Source organism: Pogoniulus pusillus, chromosome 19 (genome assembly GCF_015220805.1).
Source record: "Pogoniulus pusillus isolate bPogPus1 chromosome 19, bPogPus1.pri, whole genome shotgun sequence".
NCBI lineage: Eukaryota > Metazoa > Chordata > Aves > Piciformes > Lybiidae > Pogoniulus > Pogoniulus pusillus.
In genome coordinates this window covers 13,151,176-13,171,328 of record NC_087282.1, presented here as the reverse complement: position 1 = coordinate 13,171,328, position 20,153 = coordinate 13,151,176, and the positions used below count along the sequence as shown (strand labels likewise).

At 52.3% G+C, this 20,153-nt stretch overlaps 1 protein-coding gene across 1 annotated transcript in view; it reads right to left on the bottom strand.

The window, feature by feature from the left end:
* Positions 1-13,346, bottom strand: part of SLC16A2 (solute carrier family 16 member 2) — a 46,528-nt gene extending 33,182 nt beyond the window's left edge. The window contains exon 1 of the mRNA XM_064159359.1: positions 13,016-13,346. Coding sequence (XP_064015429.1) covers positions 13,016-13,346 — 331 coding nt within the window. The remainder of the gene's footprint in view (positions 1-13,015) is intronic.
* Between the last annotated feature and the right edge of the window lie 6,807 nt (positions 13,347-20,153).

Below are 20,153 nucleotides of genomic sequence, written 5' to 3'. Positions count from 1 at the left end.
GGCAGACAGATGAACAGCCAGGACTCCATGGTGCTCCCTGTGACTTCCTCATCCCAAGCCTGGGTCAGAAGCATCACTCCTGTACCTGTCTGTGCCCCACTTCCATCACTACAGACCATGGGTGGTACCCTGGGAAAGCATCAGAGGCCTCCACTATTTGGCCAGGAGATGGTCAGCTCTGTCCAGGACAGAATCAGAGAATGCACTGGGCTGGAGGGGCCCTTCAGAGGTCATCGAGCCCAACCCCTGATGGAAGCACATGGCAAAAAAGAAGGGGCAACTTTTCATCCAGTCTTTCTGCAGGAAGGTAGAAGCAGGTGCTCGAGGGGCCAAGGTTCAACACCAAGTCACCAGCTGCTCTCCAGCTCTCCCCACATCCCTGCTACGGTACCCTGGGGAGCAAGCTGTGACACACAGGCAGGAGAGTCTACCAGAACTGAGACATTTCAAGAGCAGCCCTTTGGGTCAGGATTAAGCCCTCTCAGCTGCACCAGCTGGCTTGGGACACTGGTTTTAGAGGAGGCAACCCTAGATCCTTGGCCCTGCACCTCAGCATGCTGAGCGGAGCTGCACGCAGCAGCTCTCAGGCTGTAATAAGTCCAGTCCGTTCTTGTCACCCACAGGCTTGGATCTCTAAAGGAGATAGCTGATGGCAGCAGCATCTTTTCCAAGGTCAGTCCCGATTTACAGGATCATAGAATGCATCAGGTTGGAAGAGACCCTCAAAGGTCACCTTGTCCAACTCTCCTGCAGTCAGCAAGGACATCTCCAATCAGATCAGGTTGCTCAAGGCCCTGTCATGTTCGACATTGAATGTCTCCAGGGATGGGGCCTCAACCACATCTCAGGGAAACCTCTTCCAGTGGTTCACCACTCCCATTGTGAAAAACTTTCTCCTCCTCCAGTCCAACCTAAATGTACACTGCTCTAGTTTCAAACCATTGCCCCTTGTCCTATGGCTACCTGTCCTAAACAATCCCTGCCCAGCCTTCCCTTCAGATACTTGGGTTTTTTTACATTTGGTGTCCTCTCAATCCTGATTCTTGCCACTTTTCCTTTTAGTACATGACCTCAGCACCTCATGGAATCATAGAACTGTTTTGGTTGGAACAGACCTTTTAGAGCAAGTCCAACCTTCATCCTAAGACCACCATGGCCATTAGACCGTGTCCTAAAGTGCATCTCACAAACACCTCCGAGACGGTGATTCCACCTCCCCTGACCCCACATGCTGCTGATCCCAGTTTTAGGAAGCAAACCCAAAGCCCTCCAAAATCCTCTTCCACATGACCAAATACTCCCCAATCCATCCTGCCAGTGAAGCCTCCCACTCCCTGCACACCAAGCCCGAGGCCCTGGTGAGGGGTGGCAGGGCCAGGCGGTGGCCGTTGCCCCTCTCCCAGAGGGAGCAGGCTCCTGCCTGGGCGCAGCCACAAGAAAGGAGGATGCAAATCGCATCGTTAGCATTCTTTCCGTTTTAATAACCCAAGGTGTTACCAGCAACACTCTTAAAACTGATTTTTATCTCCCCACCCTCTTTTTAAGAGCTCCAATTTGTTTTTTCTTGGAGATCTCATTTTGTTTTATTAAAGCTGACACCAAAGAGGGAATGAAGAGAGACATTCTGGGCCCAGAACAAAAATCTCCCAGTTTGAATAACCTTGTATTGTTCTCTTGGAAACGCTTCTCCTTAGACTTTAATTAAGCTCTCCCCGGGCTCGTGAGCTTGGCGTGCTTGGCTTTCAGGCCAAGTTAATCCCAGACAAGCTCCCCACATCCCCACTGCTCCCCACTTCCACTGCTTACACAAATCTTCAGAAATAAACTGGGTTTTGCTGAAACACATGGGGATTAACAGCTGGCCCAGCGTCAAGAACGTCTTGACGTTGCTTTTTCGTCACTGCTCAGCCACGGGCGAAAACACCCAGCCCCAGCTGCTCTTCTCACTTCTCCTACAGACCCCCAAAATAGCTTTTCCCACTTATTTTCTCATTCTTTTCCGCCAGTGCAATGCTGGGGGTGGAATGGGGAGCTTCACCCTTAGAGCCTGACCATGTCCCAGAGCTGCTCTGGCTACCAGGAGAGGCAAGCTCGCCCATCAGCAAGGCACCTTGTGCAATTGCGCTGGGTGCTGCTGCAATATCAACAATTACCCACCACGGTAGCAGCACTTTAGGATGGTTGCAAATTTAAAGACTCCAAAAGTTGGGAAATCCCAAGAGAGAGCTTGTCTGGGCATCATCTGGTGCAGACCTATTATGTAATTACTGGCAATCTTTAATCACAGATGATTTTTCCCCTCTGTCGGACCCAATTCAGGCACAAGCCTCACTTCTGGAGCTGCCATTAGATTTCCACTGTGGTGGACTTCAGCTTTATGAAGTGAGATCCTGGGGTTAGGATAAACCCTCTGGCCAAAATGCCTGACTCTTTGGCAAGCACCAACACAGCTGCTCACGCAATGTCCCCCCCAGAGGGAAGGATTTCACCTCCCTTTTAAGCACAGGATCTGCGGGCGGACAGATTAAGGCCAAGAGCTTGAAACAAAAGCTTTGTTTTGGTGCCTGATGCAAGATGGCTGAGAAAAAAAGGCTTTTGGGGGATGCTGATGGGTGGTGTTGAGGGGTTGTGTGCCCTGAATGTCCTCATCCCAACTGGTCCTTGGAGATGTGGTGGTGGGTGGATGGTTCTTTCACTGCAGGCACTGCAGGAGGGTTGTTTCTCCTCCCTGAGGGCAGCCCCAGTGTTTGCCCAGAGCAAACCCCAACAAATTAGCCTATGCATCACAAGAGGCTCCCCTGTCCCTCTACTCTGAACCAGAGTAAGCATGCTAAAATCCATCACTGAGCCACTAAAGCAAAACAAATCACCCCAAAGCTGAGGAGAAAGAGAGTCTGATGAGCTTGCCTCCTGCACTAAGGTTTTGAGCACCAGATGCTCCCAAAACCACACTCCTGGCAACACTGACCCTGAAACACCATCTCCATCTACCACTGAGGTGCCTCACTGGGACACTGGACTGGGAGCAGGGATGCAGGTGTGGGATATCTCCAGGCTGGAGATCCCCTGGGGTCTGCAAAGCAAAGGTGCAAAGTGGTGATGGGGTTGAGCTGCCACCACAGAATCATAGAATGGTGGGCATGCAAAGGGACCTCTGGAGATGATCGAGTCAAATTCTCCTGCCAAAGCAGGATCACCTATTTCAGGCCACTCAGGAATTCATCCAGGCATGTCTTGGAAGTCTCTAGAGAAGGAGACTCCAATGTGGCCATGTCACCACCACTTTCCCATCTGCCCCACAAGAGTCCAGGAGGTTGCTCAGAGCATCCTGAGCTGTTTCTCACACAATACAACGTAGCATGGGTGACAAGCACGCCAAAGATGACACCCAGCATAACAAACCACCACAATGTTGCTGTGACCTGGCAGCCATTCTTGAGGGCTTTCCTTCCATGTTTCATCCCACTCTGGCTCTCAGGTCGTGTGCTAGATGCAGATCTTGCATCAGATAATTCTTAGGGCTCTAGAGGAGGGCTACTGAGGTGCTGGAGCATGTCCAGAGAAGGGCAACAAGGCTGGTGAAGGATCTTGAACTCAGATTCTATGAGGAACAGCTGAAGAAAATGGACAGGAGGCTGAGATGAGACCTTATGACCCTCTACAACTCCCTGAAATGAGTTTGGTGATGGTTGGAGACCAGCTTCTTCTCCTGGGTAACAAGTGACAGGCAAGAGGAAATGGCCTCAGGTTGCCCCAGGGGAGGTTTAGACTGAGAACAGGATAAAGTTTCTTCACTGAAAGAGTCATCAGGCATTGGAACAGGTTGCCTAGGGAAGTGGAGTCACCACCCTTGGAGGTGTTTAAAAGTTGTTTGGATGAGGAGCCTAGAGACATGGTCCGAGGGTTGTGTACAGGGAGATGCTAGGTTATGGCTGGACTTGATGATCTTAAAGTCTCCTTCTGCCAGGCACCTCTATGATTCTGTGACACAAACGAAAGGGCAGAAGAGTAAAATCAAGCCTGAAAAGCCAGGAAAAGCCACTGGAAGCCAGTGCTGTGCCACCCTCCCTGGCTGCACCCCTGCCCCGTGCATGTGCTCGATGGGGGATAAAGAGGCAGCAGGAGCTTTTCTGCCTGCAGCGGGGCCCACGGGCGTGCAGCAGTGCAGGCAGGGAGCTGTGGGCAGCCCCGTGTCCTGCCTGCCCCGGGAGCTGGCAGGACCTGTTGTACCAGGTGCCTGGGAGAGAGCTGGGGATGGCTGGCGCCTGCGAGCAAGCGTGTTGCAGCAGTTCCCAGCACACGTCAGCCGCCTTTTGCAACCGCCTCAACTGTCTCCGGCTGCGTGCGCGGAAAGAGCCCCGCAGTGAACCCAGCTCCCCATCGCCCGCCGCAGGCACGGGCAGCGCCCCGGCTCCGTACCTGCGCAGGGTCCCCAGGGCGATGCCCAGCCTGGCACACACCCTTCCGTCGGAGCTTTTTCCCCAGGGATCACAGAAACGCAGAATGCGTTGGGTAGGAAGGGACTCTCAAAGGTCATCTTGTCCAACCCTATGCAGTCAGTGAGGACACCTCCGGCTAGATCAGGCTGCTGAGGGCCCCATCAAGTTTGACCTCAAATGACTCCAGGGACAGGGTCTCACCACCTCTCTGGGCAGCCTGTTCCAGTGTTCCACCATCCTCGTTGCGCAGAACTCCCGCCTCTTGTCCAACCTAAATCTGCCCTGCTCTGGTTTCAAATGCCAACAGATACTATCACCTACCCTTGCGACAGGGAAGAATCAATCTTTCGAGGAAGAGGATGGGGAAGCTGGCAGATCCCTGCTGCAGTGGGTGCAGCAGTGTTTTCACACGTGTGTTCTGCTGGCACACAGGGAGTAACTGTCCTCTCACCACTGCCAGAGGAAGAATGGAGACGCCGTGGATGCACAGGCTCATGGCTGCAGAAAGCCGAGGGCAAGAGATTCCCCAGGGAAAGCTCTGGCTGCCAGAGAAGGCTGCATAGCCACTATCCTGGTCAGGAAATGCTGGCATCCTCTGAGCCCTGCCCAGTTCACAGGAAAGCCCTGAGGAATCATCCCAAAAAAGAGCAAGCAGAGAGACTGAGCTATTTGGTGATGTGCCAAAAAATTCCCTGCAGTACCCGGCTGCCAGCCAGAAGTGGGCAAACCCCCAGTTGTGGAGCCAGAGGAAGCCTTAGCTGCTTCCAGCAAAAGGGGTCAGTTTTGGGAGCCCACGTGGGGAACAACAGGCAAAAGCAAGTGCTTGTGGCACTGTCCCAAATGCTGCTGATGCTCCCATCAGCCCACACATCACCCAGCCCAGCTGCACTGTCCCTCCTGTGCTGGCACGCACGCCGCTTCGCTTTGGCACAGGTCCCAAGGAGGCACCAGGATAAAAAAGCTAAAGGTTATCCAGGCCCTCTATCGAGATGGTGCTGACTGATCCAAATCCCAGCAGGTGCCATCATTCCACTGGGATTAGTTCCCTGTTAGCATGGTGGGACCAGGGTTTGTTTCTTCCCATCCATGCTCCCAGCAGGAACTTCCCCCTGTGCACTGCAGGATACAAAACCAGCCTTGCGATTGTGGAAGCCTAGGTTGTTCCTCCTCTCCCAAACAGCCCTACGAATCCCACAGGGAATTAGTAGCCCCAGCTCAACATCCAGTCAGCCTGGTGGTCTCCATCATACCACCAGATCAGGAAGACAGCTTCTCCCACTGCTCACCAAGTATACGATGGGATGGGGGAACCTGATGGTGACGCCCTACAAGCAGGATGAGTCCCGTGGATGGTTGTGTCTATAACACAAGGAAGGAGGGAGAGGAGCTGCCTCTGAGACATGGGGCGGGATGCTGGTGACAACACCCATGAGAGCTATGTGTAGCTGGCCCAACGAGCACTACCAGCAAGGTCAGTGGTGCCTTCTGGCTATGAAGCTTCACCCAACCTGATGGGTTAGGTTTATTTTAAGGTGTTGGATGTCAACTGTCCCTGCTGATGGCCAGCTTCCAGCTGTAGAGGCAGTTGGAGGGGATTAAATCAAAGCTGATTTGTTAAACTCCTGGATTTCCCCCAAGAAGGGGAAAAGAAATAGCTCCTTGGCTGCTGACTCCCCTACTCCTGTGGTGTCACACCCATTTTGGTCAGGCATTGGAATAGGTTGCCCAGGGAGGTGATGGAGTCACCATTCCTAGAGGTGTTCAAGAAAGGTGTAGATGTGGCACTTTGGGACATGGTTTAATGGCCATGACTGTCTCTGGTTGAAGGTTGGATTTGATCTTAGAGGTCTTTTCCAACCAAAACAATTCGGTGATCCATCTCACTCTTCACCTCTGCATCCACTTGGGTCCTGCACCCTGCAGCATCCCTACCCTTCACCTTCCAAACCCTTCTTATCTTCCTTCACCTCCTCCTCTCAGCAGTCTCAGTGATGAAGTTGAAACCTAGGGATTTCAGAGTTCCAACTACAATCAAATCCCAGCAAAGTGGGGCAGTTTTGTTTGGGTTCTGTAACTGAAAGCACTTAAAAAAAAAAAAAACCACACTGCACAAACCCACATGCTGCTTTTTCTTGCACCACAGCCAGGTCACAAGAGCTGTCAAGGTCACTTGAAGGCAGAACAGTAGAATCATAGAATGCATTGAGTTAGAAGGGACCCTAAAAGGTCATCTAGCCCAACTCCCTTAAACTGAGATGGGACATCTCCCCCAAGATCAGGTTGCTCAGGGATCCACCAAGTTTTACCTTGAATGTCTCCAGGGATAGGGCCTCCACCACAGCCCTGGGCAACCTGTTCCAGTATTTCATCACCCTCATTGTGCAGAACTTTCTCCTTACGTCCAACCTAAATCTACCCTGCAAATGATTGACACTGGCAGATACAACTTAGAGTGGAGCATCTTCTCGGCCAGCTGACAAAGAACACTTACAAATAAATGAAACCTCAGTGAAAGCACAAGTGTGCTGGCTGAGAGGGACCCTGCAGCCTGTGAAAACAAGAACCTTCCTTAGAAACAACTCCCTGGCCTCCTAATAACCTTAATCGCTCCTGCCAGCCCCAAGAACTGCATTTAATGCCATGGCTGGGCTTTGTTTGCTTTCCAGGCTGCTTTATCTCACACCGCACCTTGTACTCAGCTCAAGCCACAAAAATCCAGTTCCTCTCTCTCTGAAATTCATCTCAGTCCCACTCCAGTCACAAGCTTCAGTTCCCAGAGCAGCAGGATTTCATCTGGGAAGAGCCTGATGCTGCCACACCGGCGTCACCAGCACGGGAAACCCCCAGTAAAACTGGGCCAACTCCCCACTGACCTTTGCACTCCCCAGTCAGCAGGGCTGAGTGATTGAAAGCTTTTTTTTATGGCTCTCTTTTGCCAGATTTCCATCCTCATCTGGGCCACACAAATACTGTTCTCAACAGCACATCTCTCCAGAGGATTAGAGAATGTGGAAGATGGAAGGAAACTCAGATGGCTGAAAAGAAGACCCCAGGAATGCGAAGGTCTGCAGCTCCCACATCCAAGATATCTGAAATGGGCCCAGCACAGCTTCCTGGCAATTAATGAAGGCACCAAACTCTGCAGATTTTGATAAGACAGTGACCACCAGTATCATAACCACAAGTTTTGGCACCTTCTCGATGCTGATCAACAACTAAAGGGTGGGAGTCAAGAGGATGGGGACAGACTCTTTTCAGTGGCACACAGTGACAGGACAAGGGGCAATGGGAACAAACTGGAACCCAGGAGGTTTCATCTGAACAGGAGAAACTTCTTTAGTGAGAGGGTGCTGGAGCCCTGGTGCAGACTGCCCAGAGATGTTGTGGAGTCTCCTCTGGAGAGATTCCAAACCCAGCTGGACATTGTGATTCTGGGCAAGATGCTGTGGGTGACCCTCCTTTAGTGGGGGCATTGGACTGGTTATCTCCAGAGGTCACTTCCAAACCCTACCATGCTGTGATCCTCTGAAGAGTTTGGTGGCCTCTTACTACATTGTGAAAGATGTCATTCAAAGTCCCATCAGTGCCCAGATACAGAATGCTGTTGAGGAGAGATGTCACTTCAGAGACATTTTTGTTCTTAATTTTTTTTATCCTACCTAAATTGTTTGATTTTCATCACAGTGTGACACACCTAGGCCAGTGTATGTATTTGCTTTCCTTGTTTGGTGTTTAGATCCTTGACATAAATATTTTCCCCAACAATCAGCACTTGGACAAAACATTATGACTCCTTTTTAAGTACTGCCACATTTGGTACCATGCACATCTAAGGGAAGTTGGACATGACCCCCAGAGGTCCCTTCCAGCCTTCACCGTTCTGTGAACCTGTGATGACACTCAGGAGACAGCAACATTCCAAGCACCAGCACTGGGTGACTACATCCATCACTGGTCTCAAATTCAACACCAATTGTAATCTGTAGTTTGGAGTGTCAGCAAGAGTGTCCTCAAAGCCCAGACTGGGGTAGATGCCTTTTCATTGCAGCTGGCTAAATCAAGTGCAGTTCTGCAAGAGCTGCCCCTGTTTGGTCTCACCCAGGACATAAATATTGCCAAAATTTAGGTGGGACCATTTCTAAGAATTTCCTCTTGTGATTTATGCTCTCTTTGAGGTTTCCCTTTACAGTTCCAGCCACCTTCATGCACACTGCAGTCCTTCAGCCCAGGGAAGAATCCAGGGCTTCTCCTCCCCATCTCTCACTATGACAATTAGCATTGAAACAGTCTATTTTCTCAAGAAACCAACTTTCTTACCAAGGTTCTGTTATGATGCTGGAGGAAAAAAGAGCCTTTTCCAGCTAAGTTTCCCTGTCTTAAGGACATGAAGTCAATGTTCATGAAGAAATTCCCACCAGATCAGATGGGAATTCAGGGATAAAGATGACATCAGCTATACCTTAGCCTTGTGAGCACAAGAAGATAAAAGTCAAGGGCTACGGTCCGTGCACCAGCCTGGCTTCCCTGAACATGGCATGTTCTGCCAGCCTGTGCTCCCCACATTCCCACACACAGGTGTGCCAGACACACAGACACACTCAGAGGAGCGGCAGCCAAACCAGACCAGCTCCTCAGGCTATCATCCCTCCAAGTGCTTGCTGCTCCCATTACCAGCAACCAAAACATTAGATATTAAGCAAAGAGATTTAACCTATACCTGGGATACTGACACAAAGTGGAGGAGGGGAGAAGAAACAGACATATAAACATTCTTTTTTAAGAATCAGTGTTCCTCTCCAGTGCTTGTGCCTCTCCAGTGCTTGCCAGGCCTCCCAGCATGGCACCAAGGATGTGCTTGGAGGAACAAGATGCACCAAAAAGAGTTGCTCTCCCATCTCTCCTTGGGTAGCCACAGCATGCCACTGGGACCCCTGAATCATAGAACTGTTTTGGTTGGAAAAGACCTCCAAGATCATTGAACCCAACCATCAACCCAACACCACCACTGCCATTAAACCACATCAGGAAGTGCCATGCCACACACTTCTTGAACACCTCCAGGGATGGTGACTCCACCACCTCCCCTGGGCAGCCTGTTCCAATGCCTGGACTCTCTTTAGCAAAGAAGTGTTTCCTATTATCCAACCTAAACCTCCCTTGGGACACTTTCTCATTCTGTCACCTGACGCTAGGGAGAAGAGATTGACTCCCACCTCACTGCAACCTCCCTTCAAGGAGTTGCAGAGAGAAGGTTGCTAAACGGCTTGAGGGCAAATAAGATCTCTTTGGCTGAAGGCAAAGCCCATGTCAAGGACCTTGTGCTCACTTCTTACAAGGTTGGGAGAGCATCTAAGTAGCAGCTGAGCAGATGCAGATTTTAAAAGGGGCAATGCTCACTTAAGGTTTATCAGGATAATAATGTCACCCAAATTGGCTTTGGGAGCTGGGGAAGATAACCATGTCAGCATGGCTCATTCATCCCTAGGCTCATATCATGTCTGGTGGAGCTGGCACCAGGAGTGGACATGCCCCACGGATGCTTCAGCACCGGAACAAGCCATGTGGAACCGGAGGGAAACGCCGCTATTCATCTCCCAGCAAACACTTCCAAGCATCACTCAACAGCTCTGCAGCAGGGCAGACGGATGCAGGTTTTTCCCTGGCCAAGTACTCACATGTATATCATTTTTTTTTAATTTCAGCAATTTCCCCATGAGCCCTCCTCTCCCCCTTGAAAGAAAACAAGGTCAAAAGCACAGAATGTGCCTTGCAGAAGTCCCAGCAGCTCTGGCATCCCGCGGCGAAGGGGCACGCGGTGGTCGCAGCAGCCAGCCCGCCTCGGCCCCGCGCTGCTTGTTGATCCATGTGGCGCAGTATATTTCTTTAAACAGAGGAGCCTATGCATTCAATGCATCGTTGGGCCAAGGGTTTGTTTTTAAAGCTTGACCCCAGACCTGAACTCTGCAGATCCTGCGTTTCTCAAGATCAAACGCGAGCAAAAACGTGACCAATGCAAACAAGAAATAAACCTTGATAATTATAGCCGAGCGCTGGGGCGGCTATTGTTTGGTGCTGACTAGTACCCGCTTCAGCATAAACAGAGCCCTATTTTTAACGGGATGCCTGACCACCTTGCAGCTTCACACCCCAGGTCACCTACAGATCCCCACTTTCAGAGAATCACAGAACTGTAAGATCGCTGTGTCCAACTGCCAACCTAAGACCACCATGGCCTTTCAACTATGTCCACACATTGCTTGAACACCTCCAGGGGTGGTGTCTCCACCACCTCCTTGGGCAGCTTGTCCCAAGGCCTTATTGGTCTGTAGTAAAGAAGTTTTTGCTAATACCCAACCTAAACCTTCCCTTATGCAATTTCAGGACACCTCCTCTCATCCTGTCACTCAACACCAGGGAGAAGAGACTGACCCCCACACCTCACTCCAACTTCCTCTCAGGGAGCTGGAGAGAGAGAGCAATGAGGTCTCTGATACAGACCGACCTTTCCAGGATCAGAGAGATTTCAGAGGTAAGCGATGTGCCCCTGGCCATGCAAATGCTGGTGTCGGAGCAGGTCCTTGTCTCCCTGATCTGCTCCTGGTCCCCTGAGCAGACCTCAGGGTCTGGCTGCTGCTTGCAGCAGGCAGGAACAGGCTGACGTTGGAGGACAAAGAGACAGCACCGGTCTTTTCAGGAAGGCCGTATCACTTAGCACTTGGAAAGGAGCTACAATATTTTCCTGATTATGTTTGCACGCAAACGAGTGCCGCAGGGAAATTATGCAACCCTGAGTGGCAAGGGGTGGGAGCACAGGAGGAAGGGCTGCGGGGGCCCGCCACGCTGCACCCCGCTGCCCTCAGCCCCAGACAGTGCAGCTGCAACCCCTGAGGTACAGCGCTCCCTGCTGCAGATGGGCTCCGTCACCGCCACCTCTCCGCCGCCGCTGCCGCCGGCATCACCGGAGCCCCTGCACTTCTGCCTCCGAGGGCAGAGGCAACACAGCACAGGACTTATTAACGGCCTCTTCATTAAGTGCCTGGACCAAAGTGCATATATTTGTCACCCAGGCGATTTAATTACCGAGCCTGGGCTCACCTCACACACCCACACGCCTCTCTGTTTCGAGGCCTCTGCACGTTCATAGCCATAAATAAATGGATTGCAAGGAGCAAGGGGCAGATGCCGACTCCTCCAACCTCCCTCTTGGGCAGGGAGCCTTTAAACCACCAAGACCTGCAGTACTTAATTCCTTTTGTTACTACTGCTACCTTTAGAGCCCTGCCTTAGGCTTTCTAGATACTGATCACAGGGAGCAGGAAACAGAGGGCAAGGCGATGAGCTTCCTGGGGATCACAGGCAGGCTCGCACAACCCATCAATCACCCTAATTACAAATGGCCACACACCCCCAGCTCTCCTGCGCGCTCCGTTACTGCCCGTGATTCCCCGATTGCAGCGTTTCTCTGGTAACAGCACTGCTGGGTTAATTTCTGATCTGTAGTGTGGTGTACCTCCTAACGCATTTCATTCTGGCGTGCTCACAGCCATCAGCATCAGCTGTGCGTCGGCTGAGGGGAGACAGCTGGGCACAATTGGTCCCCCCAGCACTGACACTCTCTGCAACGCGCCCCCACTTCAATTCCTGACTGCTGCTCACATCCCATCCAGAGCCAGCACAACACAAGCAGCACGTTCCCTCAAAGACAAGTGCTTATCTCTACCCGCCAAATAAAAGCAAGATGGGCCATCATTGTCCACAGTAGGGATAGATATAACCTTCTCAGCGAGAATTACCAAGACCCGGGACAAGGCTGGGCCTCCAATGTCCATCATGGACCTGCTAGGACCACCACACAACAGGCTGGTGTCCCTCTGCTCTGTCTACTTAGGTAGTGAGGTCTTTGCAGCAAGAAACATCCCTTTCCTCTGTATCAACACCACACTATCTCCACCATGGCTTAGCCTGTAGGTCCTACCAAAACACATAGCTGGATGCAGTTTGTGGGTGTTTGTTGCTGTTAACGGATGGTAACCATTTGAGACCCTGGACCACCCTCAGTGTGACAGTGCCGGTGGCGCTGCCAGACTGCCTTTCTCATGAAATTGACTGGGAGGATGCTGATGCTCTCTTGCACCAAGCCCAGTAGATAAAGCAGCCACCTTGAAACCCCATAACAAAAATAAGAAGAACAACGACAAATGAAGGGGGTAGCTCTCACAGCGCAGCTGATGGATTCACCCGACCCTTGCTCTCCTTCCTCCAGAGCACACGCAGGCAGGACTTACTGAGGGCACGCTTTTCAGATAAATTACTTAGAATTGAGTACACAGCAGTTTAGAAACACATGATGCTGTGGGAGGTAAATATAGACACGGATAAAAGGAAGGAGAGAGCAGGGAGCAATCCCGCTTCAACACATCCAAGAACCCTACCGCCTCCACCTCCTCCTAGTTGTGCTTCGAGAGGCTGGAGCCAGCCGAGCCGCCGCACCTTCTCCCGCACCTTCCTCCGCTTCGCTCCCCTCCCAGGAAAAGGGGCCGGGAAAAGGGGCCGGGAAAGAAGCGGGGAGCTCGTACCTGTTTTAAACTCCAGCGCGGGGTCCTTCTTGCCCTCTCCTAGGTCGCTTTGCAGCATCATGTAGAGGATCCCGAAGGAGTTATGGATGCCGAAGATGGAGCCGTTGCACCAAGCGGCAGCGAAAACCACCACCCAGCCGAAGCCGCCCTCGGGGGGCTGGAAGGACGCGGCGGCCCCGCTCGGGCCCCGCTCAGCCCCGCTCGACTGAACCCCGGCCCGGGCTTCTCCATCGCTCTCGCCTTCCCCTGTCGCTTTCTCGTCCCGCTGCGCCATCGCGGCCGCACTCCGGCCGCCGGCCGCCGCCCGACTGCCCCGCAGCCGGTCCCACATGCCCGCCGCCGCCGCCCCCCCGGCCGGCCCCCCCGCCCGCCCCCTCCTGCCGCAGCTTCACTCCCCGCCTCTCCTCCTCCGCCGCCTCCATCCTCCTCCTCCATCATTACACCCGGGTCCCTACCTGCAGCTAATTTCCCTCCTGCCCCAACTCCCAATCCGGTTAACCGCGAGAGGTGCTTCCCCCGTCCCACCGGGATTAACGGCGGCCCGGGGCCCTGCCGCGGCCCTGCATCTCTCTTCGGGCCGCCCCCGCCGCTGCTGCTGCATCCTGCGGCAGGAGCAGCTCCGGGGCGGGCTCCGCCGCCAGCGCCGCCTCCGCGGGGCCTCGCCGGGCTCTCACCGGTCTCTCACCGGGCTGCGGAGCCGCCGGCTGCCCGCCTGTTCCCCGGTTGCGGTTGCATCCAGCGGAGCCGGGAGCGGGGTAGGGGGTGGGTTGAAACAGGAAAGAGGACAAGGAGGGGGACTTCGATGGCCGCGGCGGGATGCTGCTGCTGCTCCCCGCTGCACCGGGAACAGGCCGAGAAAGAGGCAAAAAGCAGTCCTGGTGAGGGCTGTGCGTTTTGCTTCGTGCTCGTTTGCTAGCGGGGTTTTAGGCTTATCTGCATCCCCCACCCCAGAAGGTCTGGAGTATGTTTTTGTATCACCCACCCAGGGGCACGCAAAGCTTCCCAGCAAGGTGAGAAGCCGCAGTGAGATGTTCCCTGGGGCTGTCGGTCATACAGAAGAATCATAGAACTGTTGGGCTTGGAAGGCACTTCTGAGATCATCAAGTCACCCCACATCACCCCAGCACTGAGGTTCACCTCGGCAGTGGGGTTGGCCAAGCAGGACAGGTGATGGCAATCCAACCCTTGCTTTTCCAGCTCTGCCTTCTCCCTTCTTTCAGTAAATAATTACAAACCCACCAATGTCTTTTCACACGCTGGAGCTATCCACCCTCTCCCAGGTGCCAAGTCTGAGTTATTATTCTTTCTTTACCCTGCTGGCTGTGTCAGATTCCTATCAAGGTGAAATAATACATCCCAACCTCACACTGCTCTTCCTTCACTTCCAGCATAATTCCTCACAGGCTGCGGAGCCGGGAGCAAGGTGGCAGGCAGGGCCCCATCATCTCCCTGCTTCCTCTGCCACCACGGAGTGCTAGCACTGGGCTACAGGATGCGAAGCCTTTTGCCTGCAAGCTGCGTCTTGCACGGTTTGAAGGAGACCCTCTAGGACATTGCCAGAGCCAGAAAAACTTCTCCGTGCTTGCTGCAAACTGCTGCCGACTTCAGAACCGCTCCATTGCCACCCTCTTCCTCCCACCCGGGGCATCAGGAGCAGTGATTGTTGGTGACCATATGTGGTGGGGAGACACAAGTTGGAAAGGTGTGATGGAGTGGTCCCACTTTGCTGATGGATGAGTCCAAATTCCCCGTACCCAGAGAGGTGTCTGTCAGTAACACTGCACTCTGGTCACACTCACTGCTGCAGGAACTGCATTCTGATTTCCCTTCCTCTCTGGTGGAGTCTCCTCCCCGGATCCCCTTCTCCGCAGCAGAGCCAGGGAAAGCTTGGGAGGTTTGGGAGCATCTTCCACTGCCCTCTGCCGACGCTAGCAGCTACGATGCTCAGTTTTAATAACCATTTTGTTATAAGGCAGCTGAGGTTGCTGGCCTGACGGGGTTATTTTGTTATGCTCCAGAAATGGGAGAGGAAGGGGGTTTAGGAGATGTACAGGAAAGCTGCTCCCCCAAATGTTAAAGCAAAGCTTGAGGCTGGCTTAAAAATAGCAGACAGAGAGGTGAGAGTGCCCTTTGCCATAGAAGACACCATTTCACAAAGGCTTTTCCCCTCAGGAGCTGTGGAAAGCTGCTGTGGAGTGGGAAGACAGAGGTGAATATTAACTGTGGACCTTGCATCAGACACAAAACCCACTGAACAACATCTCTCCTGGATGTTTTCTCCTGAATTCTTTACAGTGAGGGTGGTGAGACACTGAAAGAGGTTGCTCAGGGAGGTTGTGGATGCTCCTTCCTTGGAAGTGTTCAAGGGCAGGTTACTTGAAGCCTTGAGCAATCTGATCTAGTGGAAGGTATCCCTGACTGCTCTGGCAGCATCAGGCAGAAATGTTTTCTTCTCAACGGTATAAAAACAGCTTCTATTTAGACTGGAGCATCACACCTATAGGGTTTGAGCTCCCTAACCACATGCTGAGAGAAAAAACAGATAAAGCTGTTCTTCCCTGGCAGCTAAAATATTCTTCTGTGGCAGCAGCACAGCTTTCCTCAAAGCCATGCTTGATTAGGGACATGGTGGATGGCTGTGACTGAGCTGGGTTCTCCAGGACCTGCATCTGATGTCACAGAATCACCTGGTTGGAAAAGTTACCTTACGATCATGGAGTCCAAACATAGAACCATAGAATTGCTTCTCCTGGAAGAGGTCATCGAGTCCAACCTTCAACCTAAGACCACCATGGCCATTAAGCCATTTCCCAAAGGGCCATGCCCACATGTCTCTTGAGCACCTCCAGAGACAGTCACTCCACCTTCTCCATGTTCCAATGCCTGATAACCCTTTTGGTGAAGAAATTTTTCCTAATGTTCCACTTAAACCTGCCCTGGTGCAACTTGAGGCTCTTTCCTCTCATCACCAGAGAGCTGGCAGCTAGCACCTTGTGTCACAGCTGACAGGCCTCTAGTTGCCCAGACAAAGTGTGGCTGTCAGCAGCTCATTGCTTGTCTCTGAAGCATGGTGCCAGAGCCTTTGCCAAAAGCATTGGCAGCTACAAAATGTGTGTGTTTGGTTTTGCAGAAAGGGAGGAGTGACCAAAGGGAAATATCTTATGCAAACACCTTGGGAAATCTCGTGGTGGGACGTGGCCTTGGAGGAGAATGCAAATCCCCACTGCATTTGCAACCTGGCTCTGTTTCAGCAGGTGTTGTGCAGTGGTGCAGGGACACATAAGGCTGTCTTGAGGACAACGTATCACTGACAATGTCTTCTGCTAGGGCAAAAGCATGAGGAAAACAGTCCCAGTAGTGAACAAGTCCTGGTAGAGACATGCTCATGCTGGGCACAACCCCCTACCAGCATTAGCAACACTCTTCTGGTTAGATTTCATCTATAATTAAGACAGTCACTACATCTGGCCTGACTGAGAAGACAAATACATTATTCCAGAGGAATAATCATAGCATAATGGAATTATTAAGGTTGGAAGAGACCTTTGAGATCATCAAAGCTAAGCTACTACCACTAACCCGCATCCCTCAGCACCAAATCCACGCACCTCTAAATACCTCCAGGAAGGGTGACTCCACCAGCTCGTTCCAGGGTTTGACAATGCTTTCTGTGAAGAAATTCTTCCATGTGTCCAACCTGAACTTCTCCTGGCACAACTCGAGAGTGTTTCTTTGTGTTCTGTCACTTGTATGTGAGAAGAGACCAACTCCCAAGCAACCTGGGGGTAACCTGAAGAGACACAACAGCTATCAACCACTGGTAGGAATGCTGGGACATAGGGTCTGATGCTCAAGGCTTGTCACAGTAAGAAGCAACAAGAGTACCAGGTCTTGGTATGCTGCCAGTGTTATCTTCAGAAGATAGAGGCAACCAGGACATGGGCAGCACTGCAGGGCTGCTGCCTGTCATACCCCACCGGGGCAAAACCCACACCATGGCATCCTTTCTCCACTTTACCTTCCCAGTGTTTGGGGGTCACAATCTTAGAGGTGGCATCTTTTGCCTCATTAGCAAGATTAAAGTCATTTCTGCTCAGTTTGGCTGGAAAAATCAGGCAGGTGAAGAGCTCTGGTGTGAGCAATGGGTTCTCAGGGCATGATGTGCCACTGAGCCCTGCATTTGGCTTAATTCTGGGGGGTGGAAATGCTCAAAACACACAGATGGAGAAGGCCAGTGGAAAGTGCCAACCCCTGTAAAGCCACCACTGTGCAGAGTTGGCTGTCTAGAGTCACGCCACAAACATCTGGCCTTGGACAGATGACTGTGAAGAGTAGGCTGTGGATAGCTGGCTGGCAGTAGCTGGCCATGGAGGGTTGTTTTAGACCTACAGCTGCTGCCTTGCCTGATTTACCATGCAGATCAGCAAAAATGCTCTTTCTGGCCCAAATGGAGCAACAGCATAGGTCTGTAAAGGACTTCAGGAGCTGTTTAGCTGCCTGCTCACCTTTCTCATCCAGGTGGAGAAATGCAAAGGGCACTTTTGAAGAGTGCTTCAGTTGTTTTGAGTGTTTGCTTTAAAACAGGAGCTGCAAGGGCACGTTCCTCTTGGGAAATGGAAGTTCCTGGATGGAGCCAGCAGTCCCAGCCGTTGTCCAGCCACCAGCAGCCACTCCAGCTCTGCAGTGTAACCCCACGAGACCTCAGCAAGAGGTGCCAGGGATGCTGTGCTGACGGGAAATGCTGAAGCCAGCGCACAAAGGCGGCAAGGATCCAGCTGTAAATTAATATTTTATAGAACACCAAGAAAAATCAGAGAGGCTAATTACAGTGATAATCATCACGGCCTGAAGGCATTTCCATGGAAGTCAGGAATTACCCAGGATTACCTCAGCTCTTGCAGCAGCCTGCACAGGAGGCAAGTGTGTGTGGAGGTGACACAGCACCTGGCACCTCCTTCTTCACTGGCTGGGGGTCTGTGAGCTAAACTGAAGAGCAGATGGGTTTTGGCAGCCTCCTATCAATCCCACTCTAGATGCACAGTGCTTGAGTTGAGCATGAGGGAGGGTTGGAGTTGCAGTGTTTTGGGCTGGGTACTTACCCTGGCACTGCTGTGCCAAGCATGGGATTATTTGTCCCCACTGACATTGATGTGGGAGCCATCATTGATTCAAAGCAAGTTAAAACCCTAACGTCTCCAGGGCATCACTAGTGGAGAGGTTGGTGGATGCCCCCCCAGGATAAGTTGCTCCCACGCTTCATTAATTAGTGGTAGTAACTGGTAATTGCATAGTTTGTCTGGGGACAGAGCGAATTCCCCATCAGCTTCTTGATTTGGATGCTGGGGGACACATCTCAGCTTTGGCACGGTGTAAAGTTGGTCCCACACTGTTCATGAGAAGCCCAAATCATCTCCACAAGCTGCATGGCCAGGAGGGCTGCCTGCTCCTGCCTCATGGCCCAGAGCATAGCCAACATAAACAGCTTCAGGGAACAGAGAAGCATCAGTGCAGTTGGTTCATGTAGCTCAAGTAGGAGAGCACGAGCAGTCCAAGACCCAACCTGCAAGTGCAGAAGGAAAAAGGCTTGAGTGAAAGCTTCATGCCTGCTGCACAGAGCCAGGAAGAGCTTGGGCAGAAGTTGGCCCCAGGCTGAGGGTGCTGCTCAGCTCCAAGAGTGCTCCTGCCTGTCTGTGCCCTGCCCAAACCACACTGCAGCACCCCTGGCACTGGCAGAGACACCAGGCACAAAGCATCTCCTCCCACAGGTCCAGGCATGGAAAGAGGAGTTCCTAGTCTGTAGAGCTGGTAAAGAGGCACAGGAGATATCCCATCAACAAAATGTCATCTCTCACATGGCTTGGCCACCATGTGGGGACAACAAAGGTCTCTTACAGGCCAGAACTTATGCTCCCTGGATCTCTATCTGCTGCAGAAGCATCAATGCTGCCTTTCTCTGCCCATCTTTGCAGCATGTGGACCAGATGGCCAAGCTGCATGTGGCATCCTGGGCACATTGCCTGCTCACTGCCTGTGCTCTCCAAACTCAGACATGGGCCAAGGCTCTATTCATGCTCGCCCAGGTGGTACAGGAAATGGTCCATGAGCTCCTGGGGCACAGGTCTGAGATGGTTGTGGCACCCATTAGATTAGCTTCTGGCAGTTTGTGGGTTCATGGTGTTATCTTCTGCTCAAGAAGCCTTGGAGCTGTTTAAAGAGTGGGCTAGATGAGACCAAAGCTCTCACTTTGGACACAGTGGGCCATGGCAGTGGGACTGCTTACACCTCCCACCTAAAAGTGAATCCCTCAGATCCCTGTCCCTGTGATGAGGTGGTGCCCACACAGGCTGTGCTTGTCCAGGGAGGAGTATCAACCTCTCTTGCTCCAACTGGCTGCACTTCTGGCTCTGTAAGGTTAAGAGAACACATCCACTTCGTTCTTTGAGATGAAAACACTTTTGATAGCACCAGCTCATGGAGGTGTTTAAAGACCATGTAGATGTGCTTGAGGATATGGTCCTTTTGTCCTATTGCTTGTTCTTTGGGAGAATCACAGAACTGGTTTGGTGGGAAAGACCTCTAAGATCATCAAGCCAACATTATCCCAAAGTGCCATGTCCACACGTGTTTCTTGAACATCTCCGGGCAGGGTGACTCCACCATCTCCCTGGGCAGCCTGCTCCAGTGCCTGACCTCTCCTTTGGAAAATAAATGCTTCCTAATACCCAACCTAAACCTCCCTTGGCACGATTTCACAACATTTCCTCTCGTTCTATCTCCTGATACTAAGTAAAAGAGGCTGACACCCACCTCGCACCAACCTCCTTACAGAGAGTTGTAGAGAGCCGCAGGGTCTCTCCTCAGCCTTCTTTTCTCCCGGTTGAGCACCCCCGGTTCCCGCAGCTGCTCCTCACCAGCCCTGCTCTCCAGACCCTTCAGCAGCAGCTTCACTGCCCTTCCCTGAACCTACTTCAGCATCTCACTGTCCTTTTTGGAGTGAGGGACCCGAAACTGAGCCCAGGATTCGAGCTGTAGCCTCATCACTGCCACAGCAGACACCCTCTGGAGCTGGGGTGCGCACCCCAGTGCCGATCGTGCGGAGCGGGGCGGAGCGGGGGAGGAGGTTGGTTGCTGGGGGGGG